At 51.5% G+C, this 13,171-nt stretch overlaps 1 protein-coding gene across 3 annotated transcripts; it reads left to right on the top strand.

The window, feature by feature from the left end:
- The first annotated feature begins 5,294 nt into the window (after window positions 1-5,294).
- LOC148218150 (class I histocompatibility antigen, F10 alpha chain-like) lies at window positions 5,295-12,269 on the top strand. Of its 3 annotated transcripts, XM_088158248.1 has the most exons (8): window positions 5,295-5,367; window positions 7,230-7,493; window positions 7,887-8,159; window positions 10,890-11,162; window positions 11,255-11,362; window positions 11,461-11,496; window positions 11,616-11,666; window positions 12,020-12,265. In XM_088158248.1, the coding sequence occupies exons 1-8, from the start codon at window positions 5,295-5,297 to the stop codon at window positions 12,031-12,033; spliced, it is 1,092 nt and encodes a 363-aa protein (XP_088014374.1). In that variant the 3' UTR covers window positions 12,034-12,265. The 3 variants fall into 3 exon arrangements, with proteins under 3 accessions (XP_088014374.1, XP_088014372.1, XP_088014373.1); XM_088158246.1 differs by lacking the exon at window positions 5,295-5,367 and having other exon boundaries at window positions 7,233-7,493; window positions 11,616-11,648; window positions 12,017-12,269; XM_088158247.1 differs by lacking the exon at window positions 5,295-5,367 and having other exon boundaries at window positions 7,233-7,493; window positions 11,616-11,648; window positions 12,020-12,269.
- The last annotated feature ends 902 nt before the right edge of the window (window positions 12,270-13,171 follow it).

Raw genomic sequence — 13,171 nt, forward strand, 5'->3', positions numbered from 1 at the left:
GAACTCCTAACACACGATTACCCTTTTCCTTTGGCAATGTAAAAAAGGCAGGCTGGATAATCCCTGAGGTACATGTCCCTCTCCATCTGTTTGGTAGGGTATTAGAAGCTCTTTTCCTGCAGATCCAAAATATTCCATCTGGGACTTTCCAGCTTAGCTGAACTCATTCAGGTCGTTGCCAATAGATTCTTACACTATTCTTATTATACCAGCAGAGTCCTGTAAAATTGTTCTTTATACAATTACCCTTACTTAGCTTTCCTCAGTATTTTTTTAGAGTTTTGGGCCACCAAGACTGATTGCTTGCATTTGTAGTCAGGAGAGTCTTACAGGGGGTGTGCCCCACATCTTGGGTAAAGTTACTTCCCTGACGTGTTATAGATGCTTCTCCTGTTACCTCATGACTCAGAACCCACCCTTCAGGTCTATTGATTCCCCTCAATATTTCTGTTTGATTCCACTGTAATAACTGATCTGGGCCTAATCCCTCCCCCCTCCATGGCCATTGCTCAGTCATCTGCATTCCTCCACAGTGATCCAACAGTGACTTCAGTTCAGTAGTAATTTCTCACATTAATTCCACAAATAAATTCTTTCCCAAGGGGGGTAAGTTCCGTTCACTGAGTTGTTGTTTTATTTTCTCATACAAGTTAAAGGTACCCCACGGTTTGTCTGACGTTTCTTCCACCCACTTCCCCCCTCACCTGGGCTAACAGCTCCTGGAAGCCTGCGTCGGTGAGTGGCCCCTCCCCGGCACCACTCTGGGAGCCGCAGAAGGGGCGTAGCAACAGCTACGCCTGGGCGAGTTGTCAGGGAGGGATAAAGAGGTGCAGGAGAGACCTTTTACGGTTCTGGGGGAAGGGATTTATTGAAGGAAAAGGTAACAGGTCCGGAGGTTGGGGGGGAACCGCAAAAGGCAGTTTGAGGGGGTTCTACACAGGCTTAAGTACGGGGGAGGAGCAAGGGGAAGGCACAAAACTCTGGCCAATAACGGGTAACGGGGGGAGGTACAGAAGGTGGGGAAAGGGGTACATTGAGCCAATAAGGCAAACCGAGGGTGGGGATACATACAAGATAACCAATCATGGATACAAGAGGGAATGCTTGACACAGAAACTTCTAGAACAAAGGAAGGGGCTACAAAGGATTGACATCCCGTGGGGCAGGGTTTAGGGGGAGGGACAGGGAAGGTTCCAGATAAAGAGGAGGGGTAGGCCCAAGGCATGAAAGGGAAAAACCATTATGTACTTAACTTAAGGGAAAGAAACTGGGACGAACCATCAACACAGAAGGAAAATTAACATTAAACAACACAACATTTGTCCTTGTTCCTTTCAACGCTTTAGTTGTATGTTTTATCAATTCCTCCTTGTAGTGATCTCGCACTCCTCCTTCATCTGAATATCCCCACATACCTTCTTTTGGGAAGCAGAGCTGTGTCTCTCCTACTGGGCAACTTTGGTATGCTGATGGAGCCCACCCTCCTTTTCCCAAATTCGTGGCCACCCAATAACTTCTTTCCATAATAGTACACGATTCCAGCTTGTGCTGATTCTAGCAGGAATTGATGTGTGTGTGGAAGGCAAGGGTGGATACCGTGCATCCCCGTACCCAATTGTCTGGTGACACTTGGAACAAGCATCAGCATTATTTCCTTTTATCATCATTAGCAATAGGATGACTCCCATGACCATTTTCATCCCTCTGCCTCCCTCAAGGCCTACGGGGTTGCTGCCAGTAGCCGAGGTTTGTTTGATCTTCTCAGCAGCAGGGAATATGTCCTGGGCTCTCCCACTTTGTCTTTCTCTTTTGGTAGTGTTTCTTAATTTTGTCCCAAATTTAGCTTTAACATTCCAGTGCGAGGTACAGCAGTAACAGCTCGGTATACACAACCCTTCTGACACTCTATTGCCAAAACCTCTGCTCTGGCTCTCTTTTCTCCTCTTGTTCCATTCTCAAATAACTCCCACCAGTTATGATCATCAATTTCGATTTTTCCTCGTGCTGATAGGGTATTTAGCACCTTAACAGTTTCCTTCTGTTCCTTTCTTCTACATTGGACACATAATGTGAATGGGAGATACCCACCATAGGGATGAGACCACCACAGCTCAGGACAATATGGACAACTCTTTTTGATGAAGGGGTTACAATCACACCTGGCTTCAGGACAGGTGACTTTCAGTCCTGACTGGGAGACCTTCGAGACAAATTGATCCGGTGCCAACATCGAGAGCTCTGGATTCGCCCTTTGAGGTCTCCAGGCTCGGATGTCACTGCCCAACCTGCAGTAGGAGGGGTTACAGGACCCTGGACTCTACTCACACGTGTCCATCCTTTTTCAGGTGTCCTCACAGCTGTTTCAGTTGTTAACAGAACCAAATACAGTCCTTCCCATTTTGGATCTAGATTTTCTTCTTTAATTAACACAGGTTGTCGTGGCCTAATCTTATCTATGGCAAATCTTAGAGGGATGGTTGGAGCCAAAATTCCCCTCTCCTTTAATACTTGTAAATTTTTATTGATTATTATTATGTAATTCTGGAGGGAAGGGTCCTGAAATAAAGCTGGATCAAGTTGTTCTCCTTTAGGGTCAGGCATACCATACAGCATTTCATATGGCGAAATCCCTGTTTTGGAATTTGGCATTGTTCGTATATTAGACAGGGCTGGTGGGAGGCACTTTGTCCATGGCATTTTAGTCTCAATCATTAATTTTGACAGCTGTTGTTTCAATGTTTGATCCATCCTTTCAACCCTGCCAGAACTCTGAGGGTGCCAAGGTGTGTGATACTCCCAGCTGATGCCCAGGGCCGGGGTCAGTGACTGCAGCACCTTTGATGTAAAGTGCGTCCCCTGCTCTGAGTCTATGGCTCGAACCAGGCCATACCTTGGGATTATGTGTTCCAACAATATTTTGGCTACCACTTGTGATGTGGCTCTAGCTGCAGGGTATGCCTCGACCCAGTGGGTTAATTTGTCTATTTTCACCAGTGGATATTTCCATCTTCCTATTTTTCATAATTCTGTAAAATCTATTTCTATTCTTTCAAAGGGTCTGTAAGCAAATTTCCATTCTCCTGATGGACCTTGTAGCATAACTTTTAATTAGTTTTGTGAACAAGTTAACTAAGTCTGGATGCTCTGCTTTGCAATATCAAAAATGCCAATGCATCCAAAAAAATGTAAAAATTGTTCTGCTAGCACTCTCGTTCGCCAAAGAGATCACTGATGTAATTGTTCAGTAATTTGTCTGGCCTGGGTTTTGAGTAAACTTTCCCTGCCATCTGCTAAAACCTATTAATTCTCATGCAGTTCTGCCCTGAACTTCTTTATCGTTTCTTTTTACTGAAGAGTAATTGTCCACACAATCACATTCTAAATTTTCTCCTGGTTCCTCATACAGGAATTGTGCAGGACTTTGAGCAGTTGCTGCTTTTAGCTCTAAGTCTGGGGAAGTGATTAGAATAGCTTCATATTTTAATATTCGGGCATCAGTTAACCATTTCTCGGCTTTTTGATTCAGAATTCCCCTCACATTATGGGGGTGTGGACCACTAGGGTCGCCCCAAAGGTGACTTTTCAGGCTTCTTCCATTAAAAGTGCTGTGGCCACTGGGGCCTGCAGACATGTGGGCCAAGCCCGACTGACAGGGTCGAGCAGTTTAGAATAAAATCCCACTGGCTTTCGACTGCCTGCCCATTCCTGGGTGAGCACCCCATATGCTGTTTGATCAGAGGTGTTTACAAACAATTGAAATGGTCTCTCCAAATATGGGAGACTGAGTACAAGGGGCTTGAATTCAAGCATGTCTGACCTTTTCAAAACTTTTGTCATCCTCCTCTGCCCATTTCAGGGGATTACTGGTAATTTTTTTATATAGAAATTTCACTTTCTCACTAAATCCCTCTATTCATTGATGACAGTATCCCAGCAGTCCCAACATTTTCCTCACTTCTTTTTTAGTCTTTGGAGTCCCAGGCTTAGTATTCCAGACACTCTGTTAGGATCCAATTTCTTTTTCCCTTTACTTAACCAATGTCCTAAATATTCTACTTCTGGTTCTGTGAATTCTAATTTAGCATTGCATACCTTCAAACCCTGCTGTGCCAAAAAGTTTAAAAGTCATACAGTGCCATTTCTACTAGATTTCTGGTCTTTTTTGTGCTATTAATAGGTCATCTACATATTGTAGCCATTTCACCCCTTCTGGTAACTCAAAAGACTGCATTAATTCTTCTAGGGCTGCCCAAAGACATTGGGGGATTCTGTAAAGCCCTGAGGCAATACTGTCCAGCGCAGTTGTTGTTTCCTGCCTTTATCAGGATCTTCCCATTCAAAGGCAAAGCAATCTCTGCTACTTTCCTCTAACGGGCATGCCCAGAAGGCATCTTTTAGATCTATTACACTATACCAAGTGTAGTCAGGGGACAGCTGGCTTAAGAGTGTGTAAGGGTTTGCTCCTATAGGAAATTTGTTGACAGTTCGCTGATTTATAGCCCTCAAATCCTGTACCAATCTGTAATTCCCGTCTGTCATTTTGACAGGCAGAATAAGAGGATTATGTGGGGACATACATGGTTCTGAAATGTCTTGTGGCAAAAGGTTTTCTGTGACAGGCTGAAGGCCCGGGCTCCCTTCTAATGATATTGGATATTGACAAACTCGGATTGGCAAATCAGGATCAGTGATTTTCACTTTGATGGGTTTCATTTTCAACTTCCCTATTTCCCCAGGGGTGTACCACACCTCAGCACATATTTGTTCCTCATCTTTTTGGTTAAGGCATAAATTTTAAGTTGCCCTTGGGATACTTCAATTTTCAAATCCAATGCTATTATTAAATCCTTCCCCAATAAATTATTTTTTGTCTCTGATAGTAACAGCAGATCATTTAATCTATTTTTTAATTGCGTCTGTATTTATACATTTTTAATAACAAGGATCCGAAACGGCTTACCCGGCGCTTTCTTAAGGGGGTCCCAGGTGGTTCTCAGAGGGCTCCGGGGGATCGCAGCGGGGATCCAGAGGGATCCAGAGGAATTCTGTGGAATTCCCCGACCTCCCCTCCCCCCACCGCGCTCCCTCGGTCTCTTTCGCTTCCGCGTCCCAACCTGAGAGACCGGGATCTACCTGGCGCCGGGTGACGTCACTCAGATGTCGGGCTGCCATTGGCGAACAGGAAATAGCGCCGCCAATCGCGAGGCACGACGCTGCTCTGAGGGCGGGGCCAGTGCTGGGGGTGGGGCCAGTGATGGAAGCGGATCCAGGCGGGCTCGAAGCGGAGCAGCGCCATGGCTGCAGCGCTGGGGCTGCTCTTGGGGCTCTTGGGGCTGCTCTTAGGGGGCCCGGGGAGAGCGAGGAAAGGTGAGTGGGACTCTTGAAATCGCGACCCCCCTGAACGTCCCTTTCCGGGCACCAGGAAACCCCTAAACCTTCATTCCCGGGTAGGGGAACGCCTGGAATCCGCAGTTTGGGTCCTGTGACCCCCCCTTAATCCCCTTCCCCAGCACCAAGACCCCCCTGTACCCCCATTTCTGGGCATGGGGACTCTTTTGAGCACCAATTTGCGGGCACTGGGACACCCCTGGACCCCCTCATCTGGCCCCGGGACCTCCTTAAACCCTCATTCCTGGGGATCAGGATCCCTTTGAACCCCGAATCGCGGACCGGGAAACTCCCTGAACTTCCATTTCGGGGCACCGGGAACCCCCTTAACCTTCATCCTCGGGTACGGGAAATCCCCCCCTCGCCTATTTTGGGTCCTGTGACCGCCCCATCCCCTTCCCCGGCATCAGGACCCCCCTGTACCCCCATTCCTGGGTACGAGGACCCTCTTGAACAGCAATTTCGGGGCACCGGGAACCCCCTAAACTTTCATTCCCGGGTAGGGAAAATCCCCTGAATCCCCTGTTTGGGTCCTGTGATTCCCATACACTTCGCCAGCACCGGGACCTCCCTGGAATCCCTTATCTGGCACCGGGACCCCCCTGAATCCTTATCCTGGGGATCAGGATCCTTTAAACCCCGAATCGCAGCATGGGAGCCCTTCTGACCCCCATTCCTGGGCACTGGGACATCCCTGAATCTCCATTTCCGGGCCTGGGACCCCCCTGCGCCTCATTTTCCGGCATCCCGCTTTTCCCAGGCCCCATTCCCGCCCTTTTCCTTGATCTTTGGACCTCCTAGAATTCCCAACTTTCGTGTCCCCCCCCGTTTTCCACTCCCGCCGCTTCCCAAAATGGCGTCCCAGAGGGTCCCCGGTGTCCCAGGGCTCTCAGGAGGGTCGCAGCGGGGATCCAATGGGATCCAGATGAACTCCCTGGAATTCCCCCTTTCCCTCGTCCCCTCCCCCACCGCTCTCCCTCGGTCTCTTTCCTGTCTCCCAGGCTGAGCCTTCAGGATCCACTCGCCTCTCCCATCCCCAGACCCCCCTTTCCCGTGACCCAGGGAACCCCTGGCCCCCCATTCCTGCCTTTCCCAGCTCCCAGGGCCCCCATTCCCTCAACACCGGGGACCTCTGGACCCCCTTTCCTGGGCACAGGGACCCCCTGGATCCCCCATCCCGCCTCTCCCAGACCTTTCCTTGAACCTTGGACCCTTCCCGGCTCTCCCCGTTCTCCTTCCTGCCCCCCCAATCTCTGCATCCCCCCCGTTCTTCACCTCCTTCTCCTCCTGCAGGGGGTCCCAGGGCTCCAGGAAGGTCCCTGGGGGGTCGTGGAGGGTCCCAGGGAGGATTCTGGACTCTGGGATGCGCCTGAATTTCCTGTCCTGGGCACTGGTGCACCCTGCATTCCCTTATCCAGTACCAATCCCCACTACACTCCCTTTCCCATCTATCCCACCCTCTCCAGCCCCAGACTCCCCTTTTCCTTGACCCTGAGACCTCCTGGACCCCCATTCCTGCTTCTCTCAGTCCCAGCCCTGATTTCTGTCTGCATTAAGGACCTCTGAGGCCCCCATTCGAGCCATGCCAGGTGTGCCCACCTTGTGACCCCCTTTCCTTATCACTGGAGCCTCCTGGACCCCCTTTCCTGGGCACAGGGATCCCCTGGAACCCCTATCCCACCTCTCCCAGTCTTTGTATCCCCCTTTTTTCGACATTGGGAGTCCCCTGAATGACCATTCCTGGACACTGGGTCCCCATGCATCCCATTCCTGGCTCTCCCGGTTCCCCTTTCATTCATCCATGACCCCCTCAATCCCCCCAAATCTCTGTGTCCCCCCAGTTCTCCACTCTCTGCGTTACCTGTCTGTGGTGGTGTCAGAGCCCAGCCCGGGGATCCCCCAGTACATGGACATTGGGTACCTGGATGGGATCCCCTTCGTGCGCTGTGACAGCGAGCGGAGCCGGATGGAGCCACTGACACAGTGGATAAAGGATGGAGCCGAGCCGGGATATTGGGATGGCCAGACCCAGATCTGTGAGCAGAACCAGCACATGACTGCTGGGAACCTGGAGACAGCGCAGGACCGGTACAACCAGAGCAGGGGTGAGTGGGGGCATCTGTGGGGCTGGGATGGGATCTGTGGGGCTGGGATGGTATCTGTGGGGCTGGGATAGATCTATGAGTTGGGTGGTGGATCCGTGGGGCTGGGGTGTGGATCCATAGGGCCTGAATGTGGATTCACAGGGCGCCAAGGGGCTGAGTTGGGGATCCATTAGGTTGGTATGGGATATCTTGTGATCCATGGGTGTGAGTGGGGATCCACGGGGTTGGGATGGGATCTGTGGGGTTGAGATCCATGGGTTGGGATGTGGATCCATGGGGTTAGGATGAGGCTCTGTGGGTCTCCATCAGACCCTGGGGCTCCATAGGGTTGGAATGGGGCTCTGTGGGGCTGGGACACAATTCCATGGGTCTCTGTGGGTACAATCCCCCCAGGTCTCCACACGTGGTTGCGAGTTATTGGCTGTGACCTCCTGTCTGACGGGAGCATCCGTGGATCTGAGCAGTATGGCTACGACGGGTGGGATTTCATCTCCTTTGACCTGGGATCCGGGAGATTCGTGGCGGCCGACAGCGCTGCTGAGATCACCAGGAGGCTTTGGGAACATGAGAACGTGGCTGAGAGGAAGATAAATTACCTGGGGCAGGTCTGCCCGGAATGGCTCCAGAAATATGTCGGATATGGGCAGAAGGAGCTGGACCGCAAAGGTGGGAGCAGAATTCCTGTGGGAATGTGGGCTATGGAAGATTTGGGACCATGGGAATTCCAGGGAAAGATCTCACCCCCATCCCATTCCAGTGGGAATTCCATGGACAGGTCTCACCCCCATTGCATTCCAGTGGGAATTCCATGGACAGGTCTCAGCCCCATCCCATTCCAGTGGGAATTCCAGGGAAAGATCTCACCCCCATCCCATTCCAGTGGGAATTCCATGGACAGGTCTCACCCCCATCCCATTCCAGTGGGAATTCCAGGGACAGATCTCACCCCCATCCCATTCCAGTGGGAATTCCATGGACAGGTCTCACCCCCATCCCATTCCAGTGGGAATTCCAGGGAAAGATCTCACCCCCATCCCATTCCAGTGGGAATTCCATGGACAGGTCTCACCCCCATCCCATTCCAGTGGGAATTCTACAGACAGGACTCAGCCCCATCCCATTCCAGTGGGAATTCCAGGGAAAGATCTCACCCTCATTCCCTTCCAGTGGGAATTCCACAGACAGGACTCACCACCATCCCATTCCAGTGGGAATTCCATGGACAGGTCTCAGCCCCATCCCATTCCAGTGGGAATTCCAGGGAAAGATCTCACCCCCATCCCATTCCAGTGGGAATTCCATGGACAGGTCTCACCCCCATCCCATTCCAGTGGGAATTCCAGGGAAAGATCTCACCCCCATCCCATTCCAGTGGGAATTCCATGGACAGGTCTCACCCCCATCCCATTCCAGTGGGAATTCCACAGACAGGACTCAGCCCCATCCCATTCCAGTGGGAATTCCAGGGAAAGATCTCACCCTCATTCCCTTCCAGTGGGAATTCCACAGACAGGACTCACCACCATCCCATTCCAGTGGGAATTCCATGGACAGGTCTCACCCCCATTGCATTCAAGTGGGAATTCCAGGGAAAGATCTCACCCCCAACCCATTCCAGTGGGAATTCCATGGACAGGTCTCACCCCCATCCTATTCCAGTAGGAATTCCATGGTTGAATCTCACCCCTGTCCCATTCTCATGGAATTCCAGGGGCAGATTTTACCACCATCCCATTCCAACCCGAATTCCAGGGACAGATCTCACCCCCATCCCATTCCAGTGGGAATTCTATGGGCAGATCTCACCCCTGTCCCATTCCCAAGGAATTCCATGGGTACATTTTAACCCCATGCCATTCCAATCTGAATTCCATGGGCAGTTCTCACCCACATCAATTTCCAGTGGGAATTCCATGGGCAGATGTGTCCTCTATCTCGTTTTACTGGGAATTCCATGTCCAGATCTCACCCCCATGCTATTGCAGTAGGAATTCCATGGGCAGGTCTCACCCCCATCCCATTCAAGTGGGAAATCCATGGGCAGATCTCACCCCTGTCCCATTCCCATGGAATTCCATGGGCAGATTTAAACCCGTCCCATTCCCGTGGGAATTCGATGGGCAGTTCTCACCCATCCCATTCCAGTGGGAATTCCAGGGTGTCCTGGTTTTGGGCAAATGTGGGGGAAAACCTCCAGAAGGAGCCCCCAGACAGCAAACCCCACGACTCCTCCCCCCCACCCCACCGGGTTCGGGAAGAATTTCCTCGGAGAAGAGTGGGAGAAAAAACCTGTTTATTTAACAAGCAAGACACTCCCCAGCACAGGGAAAAAGACAACACCAGCTGACAAAAAAACTCTTTCACCGTTCTGAAGAGATGACAAGTTCAGTCTCTCTGGCGAGTGGTCGCTCAGTTATCAGTCTCCGGCGCTGGGGAATGACTGCTGCAGGTGACAGAGTGTAGACTCCTGGTGTTTCTTGGGGTTTCCCAGGTCCCCGTCTGGAACAGGTTCAGATGGTATCCAGGAGAGGGAGGGGACGGGGTGGAAGAGAAAACAGTCCAGGGAAAAAGTTGGACTGCCTAGCTGAACTAACTAATAAGCAAAAAGCAAGGGCAAAGCGAAGGAAAGAAATAGAGGCAGAAGCGAGCAAGCAGGCAAGCAGGCAAGCAAGCCGAGCTAAAACCTCTCCTAAACATAGACCATGGGGGAGGTGAGCCGGCTGATAACAAGACAAAACAAAGCTTCACTCTCAGAGTCAGTCCTGGAAGCACAGGACATAATACCAAACATAAACAGGACACACGATTGGAGATAGGAACACCATAACATCACCCTAGGACACAGGGACAGATCTCACCCACATCCCATTCCACTGGCAACTCCATGGGTGAATCTCACCCCTGTCCCATTTTCATGGATTTCCAGGGGCAGATTTTACCACCATCCCCTTCCAGTGGGAATTTGTGGGGCAGATCTCACCCCGTCCCATTCCCATGAAATTCCATGGGCAGATTTCAACCCCATCCTGTTCCAATCTGAATTCCATGGGCAGATCGCACCCCATCCATTTCCAGTGGGAATTCCAGGGGCAGATCTCTCCCCCGTCCCATTTTACTGGGAATTCCATGTCCGGATCTTAGCCTTATCCCATTCCTGTGGGAATTCCATGAGTAGAGGTCACCCCATCCCATTCCCGTAGAATTCCATTGGCAGATCTCTCTCTCATCCTAATATAGTGGGAATTCCATGGGCAGATCTCTTCTCCATCTGATTCCAGTGAAAATTCCATGGGGAGATGTCATCCCCATCCCATTCCAGTGGAAATTCCATGCGCAGATCTCACCCATGGACTCAATCGAATTCCATGGATGTCTCTCACCGTTATCCCATTCCAGAGCCCCCTGATGTCCATGTGTCTGGAAAAGAGGAATATGGGACGCTGATCTTGTCCTGCCACGCGTACGGATTCTACCCCAGCTCCATCGCAGTCAACTGGATGAAGGGGGATGAAATCTGGGATCAGGAGACGGAGTGGGGCGGGATCGTTCCCAACAGCGACGGCACCTTCCACACCTGGGCCAGGATCGAGGCGCGGCCGGAGGAGCGGGAGCAGTACCGGTGCCGGGTGGAGCATCCCGGAATGTCGGGGACAGGGATCTACGCTTGGGGTGAGGCTGGGAATGTGGAATGTGGGAATTGGGAATTTGGAATTCCCAAATGGGGATTCCCCTCCCTCTCCTCACCATCCTGCTTTTCCCAGACCCGACTTCTGGCGGGAATCTCGTCGTGGTGGTCGCCGTGTCCATCATCGCTGCCATCATCATCCTCATTGTCCTCATTGGATTCATTGTCTGGAAGCGCCAATCCGGTAACACACGGGATGGGGGCCGGGAAGGGGCACGGAACCACCCGGCACTGTTCTGGGAATCCTGTGCCACCAACGCTAATCCCACTGTTTTTCCACAGGGAGGAGGGACAGGACTGGATACAACATAGCAGCCGGTGAGTACCAGTGGTGGATCCAGCTCTGGATCCCCTCTTTGTGGATCCTAGGATGGGCCCTGGGGTTAATCCCAGTGTGTGATCCATGCTGGAATCTCATGGATCTTCTCTTTCTGCAGGACAAGATGTGGGAACCAAGGGCTTGAATGCAGGTACAGAGTGGGATCAGGGTGAGATTCTAGAGGAGGACTGGGGCAGGATGGACTGATTGGGATCATGGAGGAATTCTGGATCAGAGCAGGATCAGATGGAATTGTGGAGTGGGATTGGGGCTGGATTCTGAAATAGGGATCGCGATGGATGGATGGATGGATGGATGGATGGATGGATGGATGGATGGATGGATGGATGGATGGATGGGGCAGGATGAGGGAGGGATTCCAGAGGGCTACTCGGGCAGGATTGGAGGGGGATCAGGTAGAATTCTGGAGGAGCTCCTGCTCTCCGTGGGCTCCAGCCAGGTCCATCCTGTGGGATGCAGACAGGGACAGGGTGGCACCGTGACACTTTCTCATCCCAGCAGGAATCAACGCCTGAGCGATCCATGGAGCTGGATCCAGCCCCTTCCCTCTTCCCAGGAAACCAAGGGCTGCCAGCAGAACTCATCCTGCTGCTCCCACACACCCACAGCTTTTGCTAATGGATCCATTTCTGATTTTCCAGTGTTTTGAAGCCTGGAAGCAGAAATATTCCCAATGTTTTAATTCTGCTGTGAAATTATCCTGGTTTGGGGCTGTAAATCCTGCTTGGGGCAATAAATCTGAGTTCCCTCCTCCAGTGTCTGGCAATTCCTCTCTGGGAGCCAGGAACGTGGATGGGGACACTGGGGATAGGGATGGGGACAGCAGGAATGAGAATGGGGACACCAGGAAGAGCATTCGGACACCAGGAATGGGAATGGGGACACCAGGAACAGGTTGGGAACAGCACGAGCAGGACCATGACAGCCGGATTGGAATTGGGACTTGCCAGCCACATCCAGCTCCATCCCCCAGGATTCATTTCCTGCTCCGTGTCCCATGTCCCAGGTCTCCCCAGGAGGGTTTGGCCACGTTGGGCTCCTGGAGGGGCAGTGGGATGGGGGGAGGGGTCAGGCCAGGCCTCACTGTCCCCAAAGGTCCTTGAGTGTCCCAAAATCACAGCTCGGGATCTTGGAGAAGTTCCCTGGCCATGACACAAGCACGAGATGGCTGTGAGATGAGAGTGACCATGACACAACCACGGCCCTGACCATGAAATGATTTGGACCAAGAGATGACCATGGGTTGGCCATGGCACAACCCTGGCCTTGAGGTGACCCTGATGTGATCATGGCCATGTGATGACCATGAGGTGACCATGACATGATCATGAGGTGACCATTACAGTGAGATGACCACATGCATAAGATGATGGTGATCAGGAAAGGACCATGACCATGAGATGGCCATGACCATGAGATGACCACAAGATGATGGTGACAATGAGATGACCAGAAGATGACCTTGACACCACCATGGCCATGAAATACTGAAGGCTGTGAGATGACCATGACAGGATCTTGACCTAGAGGTGGCCATGAGATGACCCCAACACACCATGGCTGTGTGCTGATCAAGACCATGAGATGATCATGACACAACCATGGCTGTGAGATGATTGTGACCATGAGGAGACTGTGAGATGACCATTAGGT

This window comes from Sturnus vulgaris, unplaced genomic scaffold (assembly GCF_052056855.1).
Source record: "Sturnus vulgaris isolate bStuVul1 unplaced genomic scaffold, bStuVul1.hap1 Scaffold_195, whole genome shotgun sequence".
Lineage (NCBI taxonomy): Eukaryota > Metazoa > Chordata > Aves > Passeriformes > Sturnidae > Sturnus > Sturnus vulgaris.

Bases quoted from the DNA above. Each gene is read 5' to 3' on its own strand.
- LOC148218150 (XM_088158248.1), top strand. From the start codon at position 5,295: ATGGCTGCAGCGCTGGGGCTGCTCTTGGGGCTCTTGGGGCTGCTCTTA. The intron at 7,494-7,886 runs GTGAGTGGGGGC...CAATCCCCCCAG, and splicing joins CCGGTACAACCAGAGCAGGG to GTCTCCACACGTGGTTGCGA. The intron at 8,160-10,889 runs GTGGGAGCAGAA...ATCCCATTCCAG, and splicing joins GAAGGAGCTGGACCGCAAAG to AGCCCCCTGATGTCCATGTG.